The sequence below is a fragment of the Tigriopus californicus genome, chromosome 8 (assembly GCF_007210705.1).
Source record: "Tigriopus californicus strain San Diego chromosome 8, Tcal_SD_v2.1, whole genome shotgun sequence".
Classification (NCBI taxonomy): Eukaryota; Metazoa; Arthropoda; class Copepoda; order Harpacticoida; family Harpacticidae; genus Tigriopus; species Tigriopus californicus.
The window spans coordinates 6,609,550-6,628,749 of record NC_081447.1 but is presented as its reverse complement, the minus strand read 5'-3'; the positions used below and the strand labels follow the sequence as shown (position 1 = coordinate 6,628,749).

The following is a 19,200-nucleotide window of genomic DNA, read 5'->3' as shown; positions in this document are numbered from 1 at the left end:
AGCTTTAGGTGTTCCATTTCGTTCACAACACGTTATAATCTTAATAGACTCTCCCGAGTTCATGGGGTCAGATTTCGGACGCTAATTTGATCAAGTTTCTTTTCCTGATCGTATTTAAATGCCAATTTGTGAAAACTGAGGTATAATTTCAAGTCCATCCAAGTCCATACATATCTTAAGCTGTCGGTGCATTGACTAAAATCCTATTAACTACCAGCTTAAGTAGAATTGATCAGGAGCCCCATTGTTATTTATTGCTTTAGCCTCAACTTTTGGTTTTAAATGCTTGAGAAATGCAAAATGTGACGCAATTGAATATATTTTGTAAGCAAAAAGTTTATTATATAATGCAAGATTCATCTGACATGGTTAAAATGACACAGTTTAGCTCAACTCGACAAAGGCTCAATAAAATTAAAAGTGAATTCGAAATGAAAAGACCCTATGAACATTTTCTTGTTTCCATAAGAAGCTGCACTCAGCCCGTTGAAATTTATATAACTTGCCACAAGACGGCAAATTAAGTTGACCAAAGATTCTCAGTAACATTGAATCTTGTTTACTTTGTTGGCAAGTCTTCATACCATGTTGGTCAATCCAAGTTAATAATCATCGGTAAAAGTATGTGGAAAGATTAGGATTTAAAGCCAAAATATTTTAGTCAATTTCCAGCCTGAGCTTACTCTTCAACCAGTTGAATGTCAAGTTTTCAAGACTAAGTACATTTCATTGCAAATTTGATTTTTTTGATCCTTTGTCCACTTTTTGCCAGCCGTGCGTGAAGATTATTGTACCTCGGACACTACTTCAAGTTGTTCTGGGGTCATCTTTAAAATGAATCCTGGGATGGGGAAGGTTTCGGACAAAATTTTTAAACAATGGGATGAACTGTTCAGTTATAGAAATGACTCTTTGATGATTTTTTCGACTCCTGATATGTTGCTGACCAATGGGGACAAGTTTTTGAAGAGGAAATGACAGGATCTAGTTAGCTATATGTTTTGGTACAAAATAATTGAAAATGGCATGGATTCTGAGAAAATTGGGGAATCTGGTATCCGATACAATGCCAACATGAATCTTATGCAAATTGGCACAGTCTCATGGGACGATTCAAGTGCTTCGAATGAAACTAAAGCCCACATCATTCACGTACAGAGTACTTGTCAATCTAAACATGCCCCAGTCTTCTCCCAGTCTTCGATAAAGATTTAGTGAAGAACGTATTCCCGCCTGAATTCCCATGCCAAACACCTCGCTCGAAGGATGGAGGGTCGCCCAAAAAGGCACGATTTCAGCCTTCATACCCTAACAGGCGGTCGGGGAATTGAAGGAGAAAAATTCTGCTCACTCACTGGCACACGCACGCACGCACACAAACTCTTCGGAGTAGATCTTATTTCGTCTAAGGGTCCAATCACTCACATCCTTCTTCAGAGATGGAACTGAACTTCCCCCTGCTTATTCGGAAAGATGAATTTGCGTTTAAATCTGGTCGACAATTTAATAGTCAAGAGGGGTGAACAGGAACGTTATTGCTAATTAATCAACGTATGCTTTTTATTAAAAGCAAATCCTCGCAATCTGCAGAATCTGCGGAATTGAACTTGGAATTGGGTTGTTAGGGGTAAATGTTTGAATTTGGTTTGGGTATTGGTTTCTGACGGAGTGTCATTGAATGAGGTGGAAATGAAATACTTTAGGTACTAACGAATTGAGTGAATGGAGCATGATAAAAGCAGTCCAATAGGTGGTTGGGAGACGATGATGAGTAACATTTGATTTAGAATATGACAGACGCGTGAGGAACTAATGTCAGAAATGCTAGGAGGTCCACAACGAGCCACTGCGATGGATGTGTGGGAGCGTCTGAGGCTGAAATATGAAATAAAAACATGCTGAAAGGCCATTTATATTGCACATTTTACTTCCTAATTTGCACTGGTTTGAAACCGACGAAAGGAAATGAAGGATTCAATATCATATTTAGCCTATGCATTTCCTTACTTCTTTTCATTTCAATAAGTGGTATCAGTCATGGTTTTACTCAGACCTGTAATTTAACTATTAGGACATAAAAGTTAACTACTTGAGCAATAATTGAATCACAATCCGAAAGTAATTGTTATTAATGCCACTTGAAACCAATGAAGTTGTGTCGTAATTGACATCCTATTGATTATATCATCCTTCACGGGTATCTTGTCTCTGACAAAACAGGCCGACGGTTCGTGCATGCACTGTTCAGTGTTGAGCCCGGTTTTAGACACTCTGTACGCAGAGTCCGCATTTTCATACAGGTTTATGTACCTCTATGCCAGAATGTTGGGGTCTGGTCTGAATCCAGTTTCTTATTATATTTTGAAGGATTCTCATAGGTTTGGAGATTTTGCAGCTCATTCGAATGATCCGACCCCGGTTGACCTTCATGGGTTGGCCTGATGACGTTAGATTGCCGATCATGGTTGGAGGTATGCGTGTTGTAATCGTAGAATGATTCATACTCTAAAACGAATTCAAATAAAGACAACCAGATTGAAGCATAGTAACCCTGTTACTCTGTTACAATACCTGGCACATAAGTGACTGTGGTCACTTTGGTTTCTTTTGTCGGGGCTTCAAGTTCGTATAACATAATTGCCCCATCGGTTTCCCCTAGGGAGTTCTTGGAAATGCACCGATACGACCCAAAATCTTGTCGTCGCAGGTTTTTGATGATCAAGGTGGAATCGAGCTTGTAGACCGAGTGATGACGCTCTTCGGTCTTGAATCGCTCTGATGTCAAGACCATGCTGTCGTTGTAGGCCCAATATGAGATGGCCTTTGGGCTAGACTCTGTGTGGCATTCCAATTTGACCGTCGTTCCCAATGGAGCACCCACCAACTGATTGGGGATCCAAATCATCGGCGAAACTAAAAGATGTGCGTTGTTATTGGTATTTTATGACTTAAGCATGCTAATAAAGGCCAAGTCTGACGACCAGAGCCCCTTGGATTGTAATGTACCCCACCCGAATTGGCCGCCGAGGTTCTCGTACTTTGCATCGTAGACACGCGCTATAAAACCCAAAGTGAAGGAGACTGGGCAAACAAAAGAGGGGACCACCAAGAACCACAAGTACAGCTTAGAAATGGCCCTCAATGTAAAGACAATTTTCATAACAGCCATGTTCAAGGGTTGTACGAGTAAGTAGCAAGCACACTCTAATGCCATGCCGCTTTCCAAGAGTTACATACTTAAGCCTGTGGGAAAAAATGGTGTCGTTGTTTCCTCTTTTCCATTTTCATGGCGTCATATGCGTTAATTCCCGCCAAATAAACAACCCCCAGCTTAGAGCGAAAGCAAAATGGAGGCTCTTGTTTAAACAAAGCACAACTTCCAAAGAACTGTTAAAAAGGTGTTATATCTCGCAAATTCCGGAACGGCTCGGCGTTGCTAGTGTGATATTTGTGTCCTATTGGAGGATATTCTTGCTGAACATGTTCTTGTTAACTAGCATCCATGTTGTCTGGTACTCTATTCATAGAGCTTTTTCTCCTCACTCTCCTCTCTCGCCGAGGAGTGACATCAAAAATTTAACATGGCCCATAAAAGTCTGGTAGTATGTATCTTCTCGACTCAAGATTAACCCAGCGAGGATGGTTTTTTTTCTGTCTACATTCCAGTACCTTAGGGTTATTAAGGAGAAACGAGGGTTCCATTTTTTTTCATTGACTCACGCACGATCTTGACTTACATTCTACTGTGAGGATGATACGCTTGCTGATTGATGGAGGAACACCGTTTTGAGCGATGCATAAATATGCACCCATCTCGGTTCGCGATATTCGGATAAGGTCCAACACTTCGCCGTGGACTTCATGCTTCTCTGAAATCATGAAAGAGAAGGGTGATAATGGTCTGGCACGTTTCACACCATTGAGCGAGCCAGTAGCCTGCTGTATTCTCCATGCATTTATTTCCCTCCATCCAACATGCTCAAGGTGGAACAAGAGGATTCATCTAATTAAATTCTCCCCAATTTGTTTCCTCGTCATAAGGTGACGCGTACACCATTGGTTAGTACGGCAACGGGGTTGGGTAACCCTGAGCGAGAGCGCCGGATGAAACTCGATTCCATAAAAGGAAAGCTTCATTCACATGCACATAGTGATTTTAGGTCACCTCTCTATCTTTGAACCTTTAAGTAGTCGAGGGTTTCAGGGCACAGAAAAAGCGTTAAAGCGTTTGGTGAGACTCGATCCTCTGTGTTAAAGACCAGGGAATTTGGAAGTGATGAGTGGCCGTTTTCGGCACTTTTCACCCTCGTGTTCCTGAATGTGGCTATACTACGTATGGGTAGTAGCACATTCGGTGGGCGGGCGTATGGCAGTATGGCAAAGGTTAAGTCATACGGTGAAATGGTGGTATTTTCACTCACCCTTTTTACCCTCTTTCTTCTTCCTTTTAATGATAATCGGCTTTTTATCTTCCCTCTGCCATTTGATCGAGGGATCTGGGGTTCCTTCCGCCTTACAAACCAAAGAGGCATTGTGGTTTTCCCGCACACTCACGGTTGAAGGGGAGCTCTCGAGGTCAACGATGTTGGGTGGAACTGAAAAGAGCCAGAAACGTCAGGGTTATCTTCAATCATGGCGAGAGAGGGATTCAACTCTCCAGGTGATTTGTTTTCTTTTTGAATATCAATGTAAATAGAAGTCATAGCCACACCAGAACGAACCATGCCAAAACGCAATCCTCTCTGAGACTGTTATGTTGGTACGTGGCGACCAGGGCAGTGAAAGTGAAGAAAAAATACCCTAAAACTTTTTGATCCCAAGTTTTCTTGTCGAACAAACGAGTGTTGAGAGTTGGACTGGTGCTCTCTTCACATCTTCATTCGAGAGGAGTTCTCGTGGCTTGTAACTGGTTCGTGCCCTGCTAGTTTACCGGAAGTGGCTGCTGGTGGTCTGTGGCCACAGACGATTTTGCTTTGCTAATGGAAACCAAATTGCCAAAAGATCAAAAGTTGCCGAACTTCGCGAGAGACGGACGGACGGACGGACGGACGGGCTGGGTTCCAAATGTAACCCTTACTCATCCAGTCGAGATGAAAGTTTCTTTGGCAAGTGTAGGACACGATTAACACCAAGTCTGGTAGAAGTACAACAACTTTTCTTGAGTTCAAACTGGCATTGGCCGTGGGACAGTTTTTTTTCCCGTTGGAGATTCTTTGTTCAAAAGGTCAGAGTGGTGAATGTTTCAATTGCTCGACGTGGTGCGCAGGACTGAAAGGCGTTGGGGAAAGTGGTCACGTTTTTCAAAGTCAACTAACACTCACCCACAACATTAAGATGACCCACATTCGAGAGCATCGGGTCCGTGTTAATTTGACACATGTAATGACCTTTGTCCTCCTTTTGGACGTTCTTGATGTGCAAATTCCACGTGTGATGCTTGTCATGGCTGATCTCAAATCGAGGTATGCGTGTGATCACATGGTTATGAATTGTCACGATCATTTGTCTGTCCAAATGAATGAAGGCCACCTAAAATTAGCCAAAGAATCAGCTCGAGGAACAAACTTCGATTCGTTCAAATGAAAGTGGATCCTGAGTGCTCGTTATTTGTGTGATCCAAAATGATGTTCCGGATTGACTGGTTCTTGCCACCACTTACCTTGTAATCCTGTAAATTTTTCACCACACACGGTAAGACTACGTCCCTCCCAACGGCCACCGTCGCATTGGGAACAGGTCCAAGAAATTCTGGTCGAGACCTCGATTTGTCGGCTCCTTGAACACCTGGAAAGTAGTGGAGAGAAATATATGGCTTTGAGTCATCGTTCATTTTATTGGGAACGGTTTCTTTTCGTATTGCAAAACCCTACCACTCTCTCACTCACCTACTCACCCAACCAACCAACCAATCCAGTAGAAAGTGGACCGGTAGGTAGAATGGAATGGGATTGAGAGGAAGGAATGAGGGTGAGATCCTTCTTGTGAGGAGAAACTAGGAGTTATCTCAATAACGTGACACTCGGTTTAAACGAGGGGAAAAGATCGCACTTGATTGGAGTGGATTTTGGCCCAGATGTCTAAGAATGGTCGACGAACCTACTTTGTCTTTTGATTCCGAACTCATAGCATTCGCAACCAAAACCAGGCTCATCATCCCATTATTCCAATGTTTGCTTCGAACTAATCTAAGCAGAAAGAAGACGCAGTGCTCGTTCCCCTTTTTGAATTGAATTGGATGCGATATGAATAAGACAGGAGCGATACAGTCCATGATAAAAACAGGAGAAAGACAAGACGTAGATCTGGCTCCCGAACTGGTGAGAAGTGCTGGTGGCAAGAAGGAACCACCACAAGAGACCAACCTTGGCGAGGGGACTCATGGTCGTGAATCATGGGTGCGAATGAATTTTTTATGTCGTTTTTCGCCATTTCACTCCTTCTCCAACACAGTTTTGGGTGAATTCTTCCTCGCCCCCTCGACAAGAGCTCTTCGTTCCATTCTCGAGTATACATAGGAGGAGGAATTGCTTGGTAGCAGAGTTACCGTTTGTCGTGTTCTTGTCGTGGAACATCGCCTTCTCACTCCACGGATGAATTGAGCAAAGCAGACGGTTCTCCCACTTGCCCTTTTTTACCGGCCATTTTCGCTTCCGTTCTGTTGTGCATAAATGCCAGGGTGGTGTGACACCTTTTATTTGCATGAAAATGCACGTTAACCCATAAGTTGTGCCACAGGCTGACAGACTCATCCGTCACCATCGAAGGTCAACGGGTTGCAACTCATAAATTCAGGATCTCCACGAGACAAGAAAACGCCCATTTAATTCAATGACCAAAGATTTGTGAGATTTACATTTGAATTTGACTCGCTGGGTTCTGTGGATTTGTAAAGTTTTTTTTTTTGACAGGGCCGTGTACGTCATAGGGGATTTCAAGAGACCGCATGCCAGAAATGACAGAGATTCCTCGGCATCTTGTTCCTCTTCTTCGTCATTGTTTGGTTCTCCTTGGTTCTCCTTGGTTCTCCTTGGTTCTCGCCTCTGATTCAGGGAACAAGAAGAGGAACAGACAAGCAGGGAACAAACGAGCCCAACCGATGGCGACAAGGGAGTAAAAGGAGACAACAAACCCCTTTTGTTGAGCGTGACGACCAACTCGCCGAATGATTTCTTGTTCCACAGGGTTTGGAAAAGACAAATTCGAATTTGCCTTGAGGGAATACGTGGGGTCCTTTTCGCCTTGAAAAATTGAGCTCCCCGAGATTATGTGCGGTAGGAGACTTCCTGAGACCTCATCCAGGTTAGCCACTCAATTTGGCGATTTTCTTTAGCCCGATGTTTGGTCCTTGACTTTGCGGTTTATGTCTGGTAATGCAGATCCCATGTTTGATGCCTTGCTTCAAACGGACTACTAACCTTCGAAGCCCAATGGCAGTGGAAGCTGACCGCGAGGGTTGGTCTGGTTGTGGGTTGAGAAGGATGTGTATCCAATTTCCGTTTCGCCTCGGATGAGTTTATGTATATTTACCATCAATCTAACAACTTAGACATGGTCATTCATTCACCCGGGGATATTCCGAGCCTTGGCGAGCATTCGAAACTTGCTCAAATAGTATAGTATACGAACTAGGCACTAGACAACCTTCTCTCTCCCGCATTGCCACAAGATAGCGGTATGAGGAGGGTAGTTAGTCATCGCTTAAGTAGCTTCGTGATCAAAGAGATGAGAAAACTTTCAAACAAACTTCGACTCTCAAAGAAAAAAAGGTTAAAGAAGGAGTTCATCCTTTCTCGTGGCCCAGCCGGATAAGAGGCTCCCAAACTAGGACCCGGCTTGGACCTTGGTAGCGTTGTTGGCTCTGGAGCACTTCCAAGAAGTCTTATGTCCTTCCAAAGCGGCGAGGGTGTATTGCGAAGCACGGGATGGATGGAACATTATCGGAGTCTTTAGTATGAATAAACAACTTGAGACTGGGTGAGGCCACGTATTACACTGAAAGAACACTAAGGCGGAAAAGTGTCTCGTACAACTCCAATGGCAAGGCGTTCTGAGCACTCGCTTCTTTTACACACCCTTCTTTAGCTCTTCCATTTCAGTTTGCTTTAAGAGAAAATGCTCCGTGATCCACGTCCCTCTTTTCTGTTGTGGAACACTTTGCTTGATTATTTGATGGATCTACAAGTAAAAGGGCACTTTTGGACAGATTACTATCTTTCATTCTTCTGCAATGAGGCGGCGCCCAGGATTTCTAAATCAAAGCGAAACTCCAAGGGAAAGCAAAAAACCTCAAATGGATCAAAGTAAGATTCCTCAACAACCGCTTTTTATGACACATTGACAAACTATACGGACATTGGTGATTGAGGTGAATCCAATGGAGATAGAAGTTAGATAGGGTCCATGTCAGAATTGGCGTTGGGGTAGTGGTTATCATCATCATTTTGGCTGGCTCCTGATTGGAACCCAGATCACGTCGCAATGGCGAACAAACCGAGATCTGGATCCTTTCCACTTCTCATTGCTAACTTCCTCTCGATTCGGTTTCGAGTGTTAGATAGGGGGGGAGACAGGCAGCAGGGGGCGCTCAAACCGCAAAGAAACCAACGGAAAGCGACTGACTGGACCAACAAATTGAGCACTAAGTGTTGTGGCGGGAAAAGCGAAAGCCTAAGAGATCAAATGGAAATTTGCTGAGCCCACCATTGCGCAGGTATGAGGTGTGATGATGCAAAGATCAATAATACCCAGGAGAAAACTCAAACCGGATCTATTCCCGAATTTCCCGCCTGTCTCGTCGCTCCATGAAAGATGTTGAGAAATTTTGCGTGATTCATGTGCAGCAGCCATTTGGCTCTCTCGGAATCCCACTGAGAGCCCTGATGGTTTTGCATGGTCATGATGCCCGTGCGAAGAAGCCACTTCCTACACGAGGTAGTACGTGGTCGTGTCCACGACTCGAGCGTGCTAGCAGGCAAAAGTTTCCTAAATATCTCTTTTCGTGGCATGTTGTTTCCCCCTCTTGAAAAATGAAAATAAATAACCACCTCCAAGCATGCGATTCTTCCCCAAGAATTGCATAGAGGACTCAAAAACCGTTTGACGTTAATGGTTTTTTTTGTGTATGTGTGTGTGCGTGTGTACTGTGTGTGGGAAGGAGAGAATGAGACGCATCAGGGGCTGCTGAGTGCCCACTGAATGTAGATCTACACGTAGTCATACTTTAGGGACAAGGAAGGGTTCTTCACCCGCCTGGCTTCGTGGAACAAATACATTGATCCCCCTGGAACAAAGCCGACCAAAAGCAAACTGGTTATAAAGCATCCTTTTAAGACAAGAGGGACCAGAACAGCCTCGTTCCTTCCACTCCTTGAGGTTAGCCAAAGTGTATGTAGTCTGCTTTGTTGCTCTTTTTCAACTCTCAGGGGCTGTTTATCATGCCAATTTTCGGGAAACTTTTCCCAAGCTGGATCACTCCAACCCACGGTTGGTTCGTCCTCAGCCTTGGCCTGTGTCTTTTTCATCTTCTCTGCCTCGATCTTGTGCCTCCATATTACATCTCTCGGTAAATGGATGCATGCATGATGTGGCACAACGCTTGGGCCGAGCGAGGACTGGGTTCAATGTGAAACGCTCAATACGGAGAACAGTGTGCGGATGAGTAAAAGAGCAGCAGATGGCGGTCTCAAAACAAACGAAACTTTCACCGAGGCTGTTGTTGTGGAATCTACCACTCGCCGCTTTAATGCCCTGTTCCACGCTCACTCACGAATGCCTTCCTCGGTGGCTCGCGGAAGGAGCATGGATCAAGATGCCGACTCAACAGTCGAGTGTACTACAACCCACCCCTCCAACTGTTTATTGTCAGGAAGAACGTCTCAAAAGGGACTTTGGCTTGGCCTGTCACATTTGCATTTCAAAATGATTAACCTTTGATGACAATCTGCCTCTCTTCAAAGGAATACAAATGTGTGCGGGGAAGACAGAGCCATACGTAGAAGGGCATCTCTTACGGTTGTTAGGACACGTAGCAGAAAAGTAAGCGCATTCAAAAAGTTCTACCACACGTTCCTGCCAGGGACATACGTAGGGCACATCAAACATGCCCTTCAAGACTCAGACCTTCTTGCGTTGATATCGCCATTCAATCGATTATTTCTTTATCATCCAAAGATCCATACGCCAAAAGAGCATCGTTGTGTAAGTGTACGCATTTATGGCACAGTGACGTTGTATGACACACTCTACGTAAAAGAGTTGAATGACATGTCATGGTACCACACAAATGTTAAGGTCCACATTGGGGAACCAATACAATGGACGAACCACAACTGCCGTCCAATCCATGATTCATTGACATTGCGGCCTAGATCAGCCGTACAGTTTGCTGCACACATGATCAGCAAGAAAACCCTGTGTTTCCATGTAATGACATGGTTGAAAGTGTTCAGGCAATGGGGTACATCTGTCTTTTTACCGATTGGGAAGTAACATCGTTGCTTTAGAGCAAGCTCGAGGACAAGATCACCACCGGGTTCGTCCTTAATGGCCATCCTCTTTCTCTTTCCTCGAGTGGATGTCATCTTGGAAGGGGAAACGAACACAGATCTTTCACTTGACCCCTCGATAACGATCTTCTCGGGTTGGTTTTGGGACAAACCGACCGACTAGGTGAAGAATTATGGCACGGTGTATGGTAAAACTCAGTGTTGTTCGAGACATCACTTGGCGTCTTGAATTAATTTGGAATTCGCTGAGAATGATCCCTTGAAATCAGATGATCTGAGACAGAGTGTTTTCTTTGTATCGTGAAGATTTTGGAATTAGCAAAACTCTGGACAACCTGAGGTAGGTCTGCAATTACACGTAAATGTCAGTTTTCTTACGACACCTTTATTTGTAAAAGATCTTTGAGGATAGAGTGAGTCCAACAGACCATATACGATGGCCCCTCGTTGCTTTTAGACACACCGCGCACATTTTCTGAAAGCACATGACATTTATTTTGACCCAGCACCATCAACTATAAAGCTAGAGCACATTTCTCCTCCAGCTTATAACGGAATACTTTTTCAGCTCGCACTCGCCACCATCATCCGCCAACTTAGCACCACAACTAAGAGGAAGTGGAAGTGAAAAATAACCCGGTGGAAGTTGGTTGTCCGAATCAACGATACATCTTGAGATATCTTTTCATTGGAACGAGTGGATACGTTCGTGACACGATGTTAGCAGCACTGGTTGTGTGAATTTATGAGAAGTGCAGGTGTCAAAAGTTAGCTCTCTGAAATAGAGACATATTGCCTTGCTGGCAGGAAATTGCCTCTTAGTCCCGTGCCTGTTCCAGTAGTTCATGTGCCCAGTGGCTTCCCTTGTTCCTTAGACCCTCCGTTCTCTCTGGACAAACCGGTACGTGCTGCAAGTTGAGGTTAATCTTCCAGGGGTACTTTCCTCAAATTAGCTCACATTTAAGCTTCCTCCGAAACTCGGGCCAAGACGGAAAACATCCATACCAGAGTCTCACTTCAGAAAGACTCCGATGGTTTTTCAGCCAAGCTTTCTGTTATCCACACATACATTCATGGCTCTGCAAGAATAGCATGAAGTGATCACATCCTCAAAACAATGAGACCGTGTGTCGTTTACCAAGAAGCTGAGTATCTCAGATTTCTGCGAATCAGAAATATCGGATGAAAAGTTGTTGTGGACGTCACAATCTCTGCGTGAAATGATTGAGTAACTGATGTGGGAAGAAACCCACGCCCAAACCATATCGTCGACAGGCGGATATTGTCCTGAATTTGCCCATGCACATTGTAATGATTGAGAATTCGTCAGGACCACCCAGAGAGCGACACACTTACACTCATTGAGTACCACTGACTTGTTTGTCAGAGTAGGAAAACAAAAACCCCTTGCAAATGTTCCCAGTCAATCAGAAGACATGTATGTGGACCATTGATTTATTACAGAAGGGTTGTCGATTAGTGCTTGAATGGGTTGAAATCTGTATATATCCTGTTTGTTTGGGTGTCAAGAACAAGAGGATATATACAAGATGTTTGAGAAAAATGTCCTCCTTAGATATATAAATTTACCATTCTTGCTGTTTGACCGATCAAAAAGAAAATCAAAACTGATTCTACCTCATAATAGATTTGTTTTTTGAACCCGGGTTATCATCTGTTTACTATCAATTTAGGGCTGCAAGCAACCGCAAAGAACCTAAGATTGTAAAAAGATGATCCTCACGATTGTTTTCCCTTTGCTTCCTTTCTGTTGTTTGGATGTTGCTTGAGTTAAATCACATTTTTGGAGCTGCAAATCTTATCTTAGTCTTTGGAAATTGCATGCATTTGCTCACGCGGTTAGGATAAATGAAAAGTCTCCAAAACGAAATCATAATTGTATATAGGTGCAAGTTTTGCAAAGAAATTGAGATCAAAAGGCACACGTTTTTCGGCGGCATACTAATGTGTAGTTGAAAAAAAGCATAAAATATCCATTGAACTACCTCTTGGTAATAAAGATCGAATCTTCTGCTATACTTTGTTCAATCTTTATCCCATTTTTAGTATTTCATGCATATGAGCATATCATTGTAAAGCAAAAAAACGATTGCCCACTTTCAAGCCATTTTGCTTAACAGTTTAGACATCTTCAAACTAATTTTGAGCAATAGATATTTAGCAAATACGTCTTTTTAAATTTTAGATGCTGCGTCGAAACGCCCAAGCCAATAGTGGGCACATAAAAGTATTGTCCTAACCTTGGGTTGTTTTTTAGCTACATATGAATCCGTCACCAAAAATAAACTAAAGGCTCCAGGATTTTAATGAACCGTCTCCATATATTTTTATTTGACCATAATTTCTTTTTCATAATTTAACGTTTATCCCAGCTGTGCTGATTTGTTCACATAGCCACAAAAAACGTTTGTCTTTATACATCAAACCTGATCGGTCAATTGCAAAACTCTCATCTTTATGACTGAGCCACACAAGAACTTGTCAGACAACTTTTAATTGGCCTTGAGAATGCTTCTTCAATTTTCCTAGTCACTCATTCCGATTGGCAAAACGAATCACAAAACAGCATCCATGAGCTTTATCTCAATATTTGTGATCTTAATTTGATAAGCAAATGCACATGTCCATAAGCGTACGTAGCTGACTTAGCAAATTTCTTTGCTTTTAAAAGGAATGCTGATAAATGTCATATTCATAATTCATTGCAGATTGGATGAATGCAATGATATTAGAAGCTGAAATCAGTATTTGCCAGGAGGTCATTGTCTCGCCAAACTCCTATTCCAGTGGGGCAAATACCTTGGCGTAACAACATATATAAAACAATACATTTTGTTTAGGCTGACCCTTTTGCGGGCAGTATACCATTGGTACTACAATATGAGTACTATGAAACAGATAGGATGAGTCAGGATGTAAAAAATTTCTGGTCAGTGTAACCAGTGGCCCTGGTGTGCAGGGAAAAAACCCTTTTTTGCATGAAATATGGAAGTGTCAATTCGAAACTAAACAATTAAGAAATATTCTCTGACTCTTTAAACGTAATCTTTTTAAGCTTTCTCTCACAGTGATGCGCCCATGAGGTGCAAGACATAGAATTCCTTGTGCAGTAAATACATTTTTATGAACTGAACTAGAATTTAACAAGCAAAAGACAAAAGTGGTCGCCATGTTACCAAGAGCTCTCTTTGGTTTCAAGCTTTTGGCATTTTGTCAAGAAGAGCGTTCGTGACTCAAGCATTTCGATTTCAAGACATGTTAGGCCATGATCAGAATATAAGAGGGTTATCACAAATCGAAGCCCGCGGTATGAAAATATTAGTCCTTTTTTGCCTTGAGATTAATACATTTCTCCCAAGTCCAATCATATCAGAGATATAAACATGGTTTGGTCTCATCTTTCTTTTGAAACAATATGTGACAATAGTAACATATTTACCTTTCACTCTCATTGAAAGAAAACATGTCGCCTACCAAGCCAAAACCAATGCAAAATTTAGTGGCACTCAGCAATCAAATGATTGTGCTAAGGTTCAAAAATAATCAAACGAAACTCAGGCTCATTGATCCGATGCCAAGCCTTCCTGACCCTTTAATTGTCTCGTGAATCCAGCCTGGACGGGTAGCAAAGAAACTTTAATATGGGTTGTCATGATGTCAGTTTGTCCTTACCAGTCTACCAAATATTGTCGTTCTAACATCAATGTCAACCCAGGTTGCAGTCGTTCCCAAACAGGTTCGTCACCTTCTTTCCAACTGAGCTCGTTCCAGGTTTACATTCTTGGGAGAGCCACTTTTGGATCGAAATTGGTTCAGTGTAACATTTTGTGTACTTCGAAGTCCTCACGTTATTGTATTGTTTTTGTAGATGAGTACAAGTCCTTTCGTCTCTAGGAAGGTGATTTCTCGTTATCTCACCTATAAGTCGTCATTATCTTTTTAATTTTGCAGGAATTAAACTTTATAAATCGACTGGATCTTTGGAATTTTGTTGGGCTCACTTACATTTTCATAATTTTGTGTAGCCTGCACAGGTTGGCTCAGCTATCCCGATTGATATCTCGCCTAAAGCCATCTTTTTGGCCTCGTTTGATTTCCAAAGCCCAAGTGAAAGGAAAGTAGCTCCAGGAAAATATTCTCAATATTTTTTTTAGCATTCCTTAGACAATTCATTTCAGAAACCTTCCCCTCCCAACAATTGAAAAAACATTAATTCCACTCTGTCAGCATTACGTCACACGTCGACGCACCTTATGTGTTTATATGTCCTAAATCTTACCTTTCAAGACCAAGCCGTTTCCCGTCCATAGAAGCACAACCATCAGCCAAATGAGGTTCTTTAACACTTGGTTACTCTCTCTCCCCATGTTTACCAACATCGAAGAAAGGACACCGTTGTTGCAACACTTTATCTTGAAAGTTTGGCAATCCAATCTTTTACTCACTGGCCATTAATGGTGCACAAGGAGATTCGCTATTGCTTCACCTGGCGTACAATTCTCTCCTATCGATGGTGCGACTAGTCGTTCCCAAACAGGTTCGTCACCTTCTTTCCAACTGAGCTCGTTCCACGGTTCCAGATCATGAGAACCTTACAAGGACGTTAGTTCCGGAGGCCTCGAAGATTTCTAGATGAGCTTTTCTGAGGCTTCTCCACTGTTCCCTTTTGGATCGTCGAAGAGCCGTTATGGAACATCACGAAACGAGGCCTTCTCTCACCAAACTGGAGCTTAAACGAATCAGCGAGCGGGCGAGCTGGCGGAGAGTTCTTCTTTACCATCCATTAGACGGTCTTTTACAGCTTGAAAAACGGGTTGAAAGAAACGTCGTCATTTGCTCCTGGAAATTGTTATTCTTGTTAGCTAACGCACACTACAAAATCACCTGCTTCCTGACAGCGCTGAAAGAACTTCATAAGATGAACTTGTTTCAACCAGATTTTAATTGGAGAAGATAAATGGCAAACCAATGCCAGGACAAATGTGATCATTTCAGTTAGCAGGAAATATAAATGAAATGAAACACTGTATTTTTTGTCCCGAATCGGCATGATTTAGGGCGATTGGCATGGAAAAACAAATATAGTGAGTAATTGATTTCAATTTGATCAGGGATAGAAAAAGGGCTTGAAGAATATGAGTCTTGGCTTGATAACCTGGCCAGAGTTTTGTGATGAGAAGCTTCTCGTATGGTTATGCAGCCTATAACATTTGGAGAAAGTTGTAAGTATGTACATGTAAGCCCTTGATGTTGATATACGTAGGCTGGAGGAAGCAAGCAAGTGGCTCCTCATGGTGATCCTTCTCCCTCAACATGGGACCAAGATCCCATCCCACGAGGAATAAGAAGAGAACAAATCTCCCTAAGGAAGACGCCCGGATTCGACCAAGATCAACTGCATAGCCCAAATACTACTACCACGGTCCGTCCAGTATGAGTATACACACACACACACACACGCACACTCCCTCACTCTTGCACACACAGCATACCCTTCCCTACCTTGCCCTCTCGGTCTTCCTACAACCATCGGCACCACTCTTTCCCCCTTCGCTCTCGCCGAAAAAGCACATACCGCATTTCCAACCACTTGAGCTTTACAGGCTTAGAACCCACCCCACGAGTCGAGTCGGATAGGAGCAATGGGATCAAGGATCGTTTACTTCTTCTTTACCCACACAATTGAGTGGGAACCTCAACGGTTCTGCTTGATCTGCAATTGAGTGGGTGCGTTTCATGCACATACCATCTCTACCTACCATGGGTTGCACCATTGCCACGCCAGTGAAGACTAGAGGTGCTCCTGTATATTCAAGAAGCACGTGGAAGAGGAAGAAGAGGAGGTTCATGAACGAACAAATATGAGATGTTCTTCATATGCCCGCACTCAGCACGTGCCAGAGAGAGAACCCGTTGGTCCACGAAAGGGACAAGAATCTGCAGAGATCAGCAGAACCAACACTTGAGGCAGTGTTGAGGAACGTAAACAGAGGCTGGGCGTCTTGGTAAATTAACCCCAGCCGTTTCCGACCAATTCAGCATCGGAGGTGATGAAAATGAGAGCGAGATCATGACGCATTACTTTCCATTAACCAATGGAGGAATCAACAACGGCTAGGAATTGATTGGGGATGGGGCTAATTTCACCGTTGTGTCAATCCAATGGCTCGAAACAGATATATCCATTTGGAGGGCGAAAACGACGACGAAGAAGACATCTCTTCCCTGAATAAATTTCATTTCCAATTCCGCTCCTCCATTTCTTCGTTTCTTTGAAGAGGTCTTTGCTTAAGTTTGGATCCCATTGACTATGTATATAAGACGAAATGAGAGGGAACTCAGTGGACCCTCGCTTTCTTCCGAAAACTACGTAGACATGTTAGAAAAGGGACAGTGGGTGCATCCCGCGGAGGAGTTGTTCAAACAGAGATCCAACCGAATCGGAGATGGGTCCCAAGGTTGGGGGTAAATGTGGCAGGCCATTATCACCGCTTTTCCAGTCCAATCAACTGATTCGAGATCTAGACATGCCTTCAATGGAAGGAGACAGACCTCTCCAAAATGTAAAAGCCCCGCAAATAATATTCAATTCTCGGCCAATAGGTTCAATAGGGATGGAATCGTTGCCAATTCCCAAGGCGTGAGGAAACGAGCATGAGGCAAGTTGGTTCAACCCATCCCCCAAGGACTCATGTACTATGAAGATTGTGGGTGCTAATCAGCGAACAATACCGGGTGGTGAATCCAAAACCCACGATTGTCCCCGATCCTTGTTCAGTAAGCCAATTCCAGCCTTGGTCCATGCGTGAAGCTCGCGTAGACCGTTAGTCAGAAAGCAGTCAGTCAGTCAGTCACCCTTCGTAATTTCATCAAGGGGAAATCCCAAGCGAGAAATTACCGCACTAACTTTTCTTCATAAGCAAGAAAAGACCACAAGAAGAATACCGAGAAGAAAAAGGCGAAGACCCCGGGAACCCGAAACAAGACCATCCAAGACCGGAGCCTTTTTGTCAATGGGATCTGGACCGCCTCGCTAACGACCATCTATGAGTTCGTGTGTCTTGCACATTCACTCACTAGAGTACATATATACCATATATACTGTCAAGAGAAAGGAAAAGGCAGGGTACATATTGTATGTAGTATGTAGTGTAGCATCAGTGTGTACGAGTGGTATGCAAGACTGGTGTACTTGTAGCAAATGGGTCTGTGGGGTGAAACGACCAAAAAAGTTAACCGTCGCAAGACCACGACAAACTTGGTCGCAATGTGTTTTCTCGGGTGCATTTGCTCCCATCTAACACATCATAAATGAGATGAGGGACCCGATGATCACCAGTGTACACACGTACACACACTCAAGACAGGTGATGTATTCAAACGTCAAGGTTTATTTTGCATAAATATTGGTAATAGGCTATCTACGAGAAAGAATGAGAGCCATTTCTCGTTGGAACAAGGAAAAATGGGTTGCCCAGGGGTTGGGTTTGCTGCTGACCGTGGCATCAATATCTTCTGGCACAAGCTCGTTCATGTGTGTCGTTCGTTGGTCGTTCCTCGATGCCGAGCATGGGCAGGCTCATGAAGAGAAGCAATAAATTTGCCATTTGCTGCTTTCTGATCCTTAGAGATTCATTCTTTCCACTCCTCGAATGGTCACCCAATAAGAATACTGGTTTCATCCCCACCACCCAAAATTGAACATTCAAAAAGAACTTCCAACGTGGAGCCGCAATGAACAGGATATTGCAGTACTTGTGATCGACCATGACAATGGCAGCATGAAGTTTATTTTCGTATACTAATAATTGCATTGATTAACAACGCATGTACGAGACGTAATTGTGTTGCCTCTTGAGAATTGTCGTGAGCATGTGTTGTTTTATTTTGTTTTATTTACAGTAGTGTGGAATACTTACCTATGTACGGTATATGGTGTCCATTTTTATCCTCTCCGTGAAGGGCACTAGCACACACTTGGAAACTAAAGAACAGTACAGAACAGGGATCCTAAGCTGAGCGTTCTTTACGTTATTATGTGGGTCCATTCTCTTGAGCAATTCACACTCCGTACTACTGTAGCGAAGCTCGAAGCGGAACAACGTCCAATTTCTCATGAATTTTCATCAGGACAAGAGACACTTTTGCAGACTCTTATTCCCCACTTCTTCTCCGTCCTTTTTTCTGTCTTTCAGTAGCTCGCTCTCTCGTTGTTCCACTTAACAACCGCCATCAAGAGCACCACCACCCTAGTAATAACAGCCAGAATGTAGTACGTGTTCCAGAGCCTCTAAAATGTGGGACCAAAGAAAGTAGTCGTAGATTTAAAAAATCGAGATGGACAAGATGTACTCTAAATGAGGACTCATCATCAAGTCATCATTCTTGAGGCTATTTAAAGGCTTGCCTGGGCAAGCAGTTTCATAAAGATTTTAGAGCATTATTTAACGTAAACGTAATCTTTGAGCTCAGAAATGATGATGCTATCATGATGGTCAAAATGTAATTGCCATCCTTATTTTGAATGTGTTTCTCCTCCTTATGTAAATTAATGAGTAAAAGTTTTCCGCCACGGTAAGTGAAAATGCCCGCTATTTTTTGGTAAATTCTCGCATCCCTAGTTACTTACTTCCCCCTGGGAGAATGTTGAGTAAGTGAAAAAGGTCTTGGGGGG

The 19,200-nt window shown here is 43.1% G+C and overlaps 1 protein-coding gene across 1 annotated transcript; it reads right to left on the bottom strand.

The window, feature by feature from the left end:
- Positions 1–316: 316 nt before the first annotated feature.
- LOC131885861 (lachesin-like) lies at positions 317–15,278 on the bottom strand. Its single transcript, XM_059234046.1, has 8 exons — positions 14,806–15,278; positions 5,660–5,784; positions 5,322–5,529; positions 4,422–4,595; positions 3,738–3,869; positions 2,572–2,913; positions 2,311–2,505; positions 317–1,875 (listed from the first exon to the last, which is right to left on the bottom strand). Exons 1-8 carry the CDS (start codon positions 14,903–14,905, stop codon positions 1,784–1,786), a joined length of 1,368 nt encoding a protein of 455 aa, XP_059090029.1. The 5' UTR covers positions 14,906–15,278; the 3' UTR covers positions 317–1,783.
- Positions 15,279–19,200: the final 3,922 nt, after the last annotated feature.